The sequence below is a fragment of the Cyprinodon variegatus genome, unplaced genomic scaffold, assembly GCF_000732505.1.
Source record: "Cyprinodon variegatus isolate N-32 unplaced genomic scaffold, C_variegatus-1.0 Scaffold799, whole genome shotgun sequence".
Taxonomy (NCBI): Eukaryota; Metazoa; Chordata; class Actinopteri; order Cyprinodontiformes; family Cyprinodontidae; genus Cyprinodon; species Cyprinodon variegatus.
The window spans coordinates 170,012-174,698 of NW_015151252.1; the positions used below are offsets into that span (position 1 = coordinate 170,012).

The 4,687-nt window shown below is 43.1% G+C and overlaps 1 protein-coding gene across 1 annotated transcript; it reads left to right on the plus strand.

The window, feature by feature from the left end:
• Nucleotides 1–2,048: 2,048 nt before the first annotated feature.
• Nucleotides 2,049–2,845, plus strand: LOC107098674 (carbohydrate sulfotransferase 12-like). Its single transcript, XM_015396457.1, has 3 exons — nucleotides 2,049–2,054; nucleotides 2,193–2,500; nucleotides 2,608–2,845. The coding sequence occupies exons 1-3, from the start codon at nucleotides 2,049–2,051 to the stop codon at nucleotides 2,843–2,845; spliced, it is 552 nt and encodes a 183-aa protein (XP_015251943.1).
• Nucleotides 2,846–4,687: the final 1,842 nt, after the last annotated feature.

Here is a 4,687-nt window from a genome sequence, read left to right on the forward strand (position 1 = left end):
GAGTTGCTAAAAATATCAATTCTCGGTCAGCAACAATGCTTACTATAGCCCCATTTACACTACCCTTGAAAAACCGATCCAGGCCGAGACCGGTCCGAGCTTGGATCGGTAACCAGGCCAAGCTCAGTTTTGACGACCGTTCACACGTCACACTTATCTCGGTTATCTCGACTCCTCGCCTCCTAGTGACGATGTGCAGTATTACTGCTAGGATTGAAGGAGGGACTCAAGCAGCTGGTGGCGGTAATGCACCAAACGCTGTTTGTCAACCGCCGTAAAACCCAAGAAGAAGAAGACGAAGGAGGAGGGAATCAAGCAAATCAAAATGGCGGCGCCCGTCACATTCAGAAAGTTATGCTTGATTATTATTGCTGTACTTCCGTGTTTGCGGTGGGTCAGGCGAAGACGGCAACCTTGCGCGGATGTACTTGAATGGAGTGTGAATCGGCATGTTCAGCCAGTCGGCGATGACGCGTTCTGCTCATGCGCTCTTGTTATCAGAGAACCGAGCCAGGAAAAAACCGAGCCGAACCCACCTCGGGAACTGGTCTGCAGTTAGCGCGGTCCGGTTATGTCTATCTCGGTTCAGTTCAGGTTGTTTCCGTTCACACACGACAAGTTATCTCAGTTACTGAGCTCGGACCGGTCTCGGCTCAGTTTTTTAAGGGTAGTGTAAACGGGGTATATAAGTACAAGGAGATCTGATAAAAGTAGATTCAATAACCTTAGGTATTTGCTATGTACAGAAATTTCTACTGTAAATATTTAACTAAATAAGGTAGAGACCAAACATTAACAGCTTTGAAAACAAATAACACAACAAAAGTTCAAACTGAGTTCTTAAATGGACAGGAAAACAGTGAAAAGGGGATAAGTCAGGGGTTATATGCTCACTTCTAGAGTTGTTGGTTAAAAGGCAGTCACCCATGTTCTGTAATGTTGGAGATGCTTTTAGAAGACAGAGAAGCACTGTACTGAAAGTATTACAAAAGTCCATCCATTTTCTTCCGCTTATCCGGGGCCGAGTTATGGAGGCAGCAGCCTAGATGCAAAGATGCAGACTTCCCGATCATCCAGACTCCCCCCACCCCCCGCCTGCCAAAGGCCACTATGAGGGACTCGGTCGAAAGCCTTCTCCAGGTCCACAAAACACATGTGGATTGGTTGGGCGAACTCCCACGAACCCTCGAGCACCCAATGAGGGGTATTGAGCTGGTCCGGTGTGCCATGACCAGGATGAAAACCGCATTGTTCCTCCTTGATCTGAGGTTCGTCTATCGGCAGGACCCTTCTCTCCAGCACCCTGGAGTAGACCTTACCGGCAACGTTGAGGAGTGTGATCCCTCTGTAATTGGAGCACACCCTCCGGTCCCCCTTTTTAAAGAGAGGGACCACCACCCGGTCTGCCAGTCCAGGGGTACTGTCCCCGACCACCACGCGATATTGGAGAGACATGTCAGCCAAGACAGTCTCACAACATCCAGAGACTTAAGGTACTCAGAACAAATCTCATCCACCCCCGGGGCCCTGCCACCAGGAGGCTTTCTAACTACCCTGGTGACTTCAGCCTGGCTGATGGGCGAGTCTGCCTCTGTCTCCTGCCTCTGCCTCCTCCTCGGAAGGCGTGGTGATGGGATAGAGGAGATCCTAGAAGTACTCCTTCCATCGCTGAACAATGTCCCCAGTTGAGGTCAGCTGCTCCCCACCCGCATTGTAAACAGTGTTGGTGAAGCACCGCTTCCCCCTCCTAAGGCAGCAGATGGTTTGCCAGAACACTCTCGAGGCTGCACAGGCTGCAGTACGCTTGGCCTGCCGATACCTCTCAGCTGACTCTGGAGTCTCACTAGCTAACAAGGCCAGGTAGGCCTCCATCTTCAGCTTGATTGCATCCCTTACTTCCGGGCGCCACCACTGGGTTTGGGGACTGGCAGCCACACCTACAGATAACCGCATTGGCCATGTAGGAGGAGAACATGTACCACTCTGACTTCATGTCTCCAACCTCCAAGTCAAGTCCAAAATTTTAAAAAAGATTTAATTTTGGCCAGATGCAGGTGGAGAAAGCATTATTACTTGTAAAGTGTGCTTACTACACTTTTTTGATATGTTAACAATCTATCCCTGTTTGGTATCAAAAGTTACATTTGGGAACTAAGGTCCAGTATGATTGAATTGTTTTTTTTTTTCTACAGATCAGGCTGATGAACTACACGAAGTTTCTCTTCGTTCGGGACCCATTTGTTCGCCTTATCTCTGCTTTCCGAGACAAGTTCCAACCCATAAATGAGCCCTTTTATAAATCTTACGGAAAAACTATGGTGAAACTCTACCGTAACCAGTCTCATCCTCCCAAAACACATAAAGAGGCAGTAGCTTTAGGATTGCAACCAACATTTTACAACTTTGTTCAGTACTTGTTGGACCCACGAACAGAAAAATATGTGCCCTTTAACGAGCACTGGAGACAAATGCATCACCTGTGTCACCCCTGCATGTTAGAGTAAGATTTTTTTTTTTTTTTTAAGTGAAAAAAACATTTCTAAAACAGAACAAAAAAATGAAATGTTGGAACAAATATCTTTATAAACAGTGTTTGTTTTTTTACAGGTATGATTTTATTGGTCACCAGGAGACGCTTCAGGAAGATGCTGAAGAGCTTCTTAAAATGTTAGAGGTGGAAAACGAAATTAAGTTTCCACCCACTAAAAATGCAACTACATCGAATTTGATCAAGGAATGGTTTAAAACGGTGCCTCGAGAGGACAGGAGGATGTTGTACAAACTCTATAAATGGGATTTTAAAATTTTTGGATTCAAAAGGCCAGATGAAATCCTAGATAGTTAATATTTACGTTGATCGGTTGAGATTTAAGGTTTATAATATGGAATATATTGTGTAAATAAAGATGATGCATGTGGATGATTTTATTGGGAAATAAGTAGTTATGACTGGTTAGGTTGTGTGGCCATAAGGCATTTAGGAGTTTATCATCTTTATAATCGTAATGTTTACCTGTTTTTTTATGGATGATGTGCATTACATCTATGTTCTCTTCTTTTATGTCTCTGTTTCCATGACTTTGACTGCAAAGATTATGGGATACACTATACAAGAACTAAAGCTCTACAAATATTCCTGCTGTCTTATTAAAGTATTCCAACTGCTACAATATTGAAATTTAATTTGAACATTGACCACTGTTGATTAAATGCTCCCAAATCTTGAAACACTCCAGTTTCTTATTTTAAATATACTAAAAGCCTACCAATAAAAACCATACCAGAATGATCTGTATTCATGTCCCAATAAATAATTCGCTTTACAGCAGGTCACAATGGAAATACGTTACAATATTTAAGTACGTAGAAACAGCTTCAGCAGCTTTAACCAAGGTGCATAAATACCAAAATGTGTACATTAATATCGTCTCCAAGAATATTAAGGTTTCAGTATGTTCCTGTTTTTTTTCTGAAGTCTACAAGAATGTATCTTGTTTTGTTGACATTTAGGATCAAAGTATTGTTTACACACTATGCCACACAGCTTTTCACCAGCTCTCTGTACTCATCTTCTTGTCCATATATGATGCAAGCAGTAACTGCAGAGTCATCTGAGTATTTCTGCAGGAAGTCTACTGGAAGTCAGACAGCATATAAAGGAATGAACAGAGTAATGTCCGCTGTGGTGCTCTTGTACTGCTGACTACTTGATTATACAACTGACCCTTCAGTTTAACAAACGCTGGTCTGTTTTTTCATGTACTTTGACCCAGGCAATTGCTGATGTATCCACCTGAGTCTGGTGAAGTTATATGACAATGGGCAGGAGAGAAAGATACTGAACTTATTCCTGAACTGAACCTATTAAATAACGTATTTAGTTAATTTGCTATGTCCAAACTTCAAACTGCCTGACTATCTTTCAGCTTGAAGCCTGTGATCTTCTTCATCCCTCGCCCCACATCTCTGATATTGTTCTGCTGTAGAATGTTTTCTTGGTTCTTCCTGTCTGGCTCCTTGCCTTCTCTTATCTTGATCTTAAAGGTATAAAGGAGGATATTTTATTTCTGGGTGGATCATCTAAATAAGTTGTCCTCCTGTCAGTCATCCTGGTTATATGTTTGAGTAAGGCCGTTCTACGTGCTCTACTCGTTAGCTATCTTTTTCTGTGCATGCACACTTTCAGCTGCATATGTGTGGTGATCTTTGGTTTCAGACAATCATTGGGGCCTCGCCACGGTTCTTTGAAAATGGGCAAGGGTCCTAAGAGAAAAAGGTTCTATGAAGTGTATGAGAAGAAAACAAAGGCCTCGGAATAGGCAGATCTATCCCATAATGCTTTACATGGAGAGCTCTCCTCGCAAAGCATTATGTGATTTGCTGTCACAGCAGACAGTTGCCATAGGCTGTCGCTACCCTACAACAGCAACTACCGTATTTTCACCACCATAAGGCGCACCATACTAAAAGGCGCAGTCTCAGTTATGTATGGCATTACTGTATTTAACACACGCATAAGGCGCACCGGACTATAGGGCGCGGGTTTTATATACCGGTATGTATCCTCTACTACGGTTAAATACCTCTACTGCGTATTTAAAAATAGAGCGGGAGAAAAACTGAGTATGATTGTGCTTTATTCATGTATTTATTACAAAGTATTAATCAAACTTGGGAGCAGGCCGTG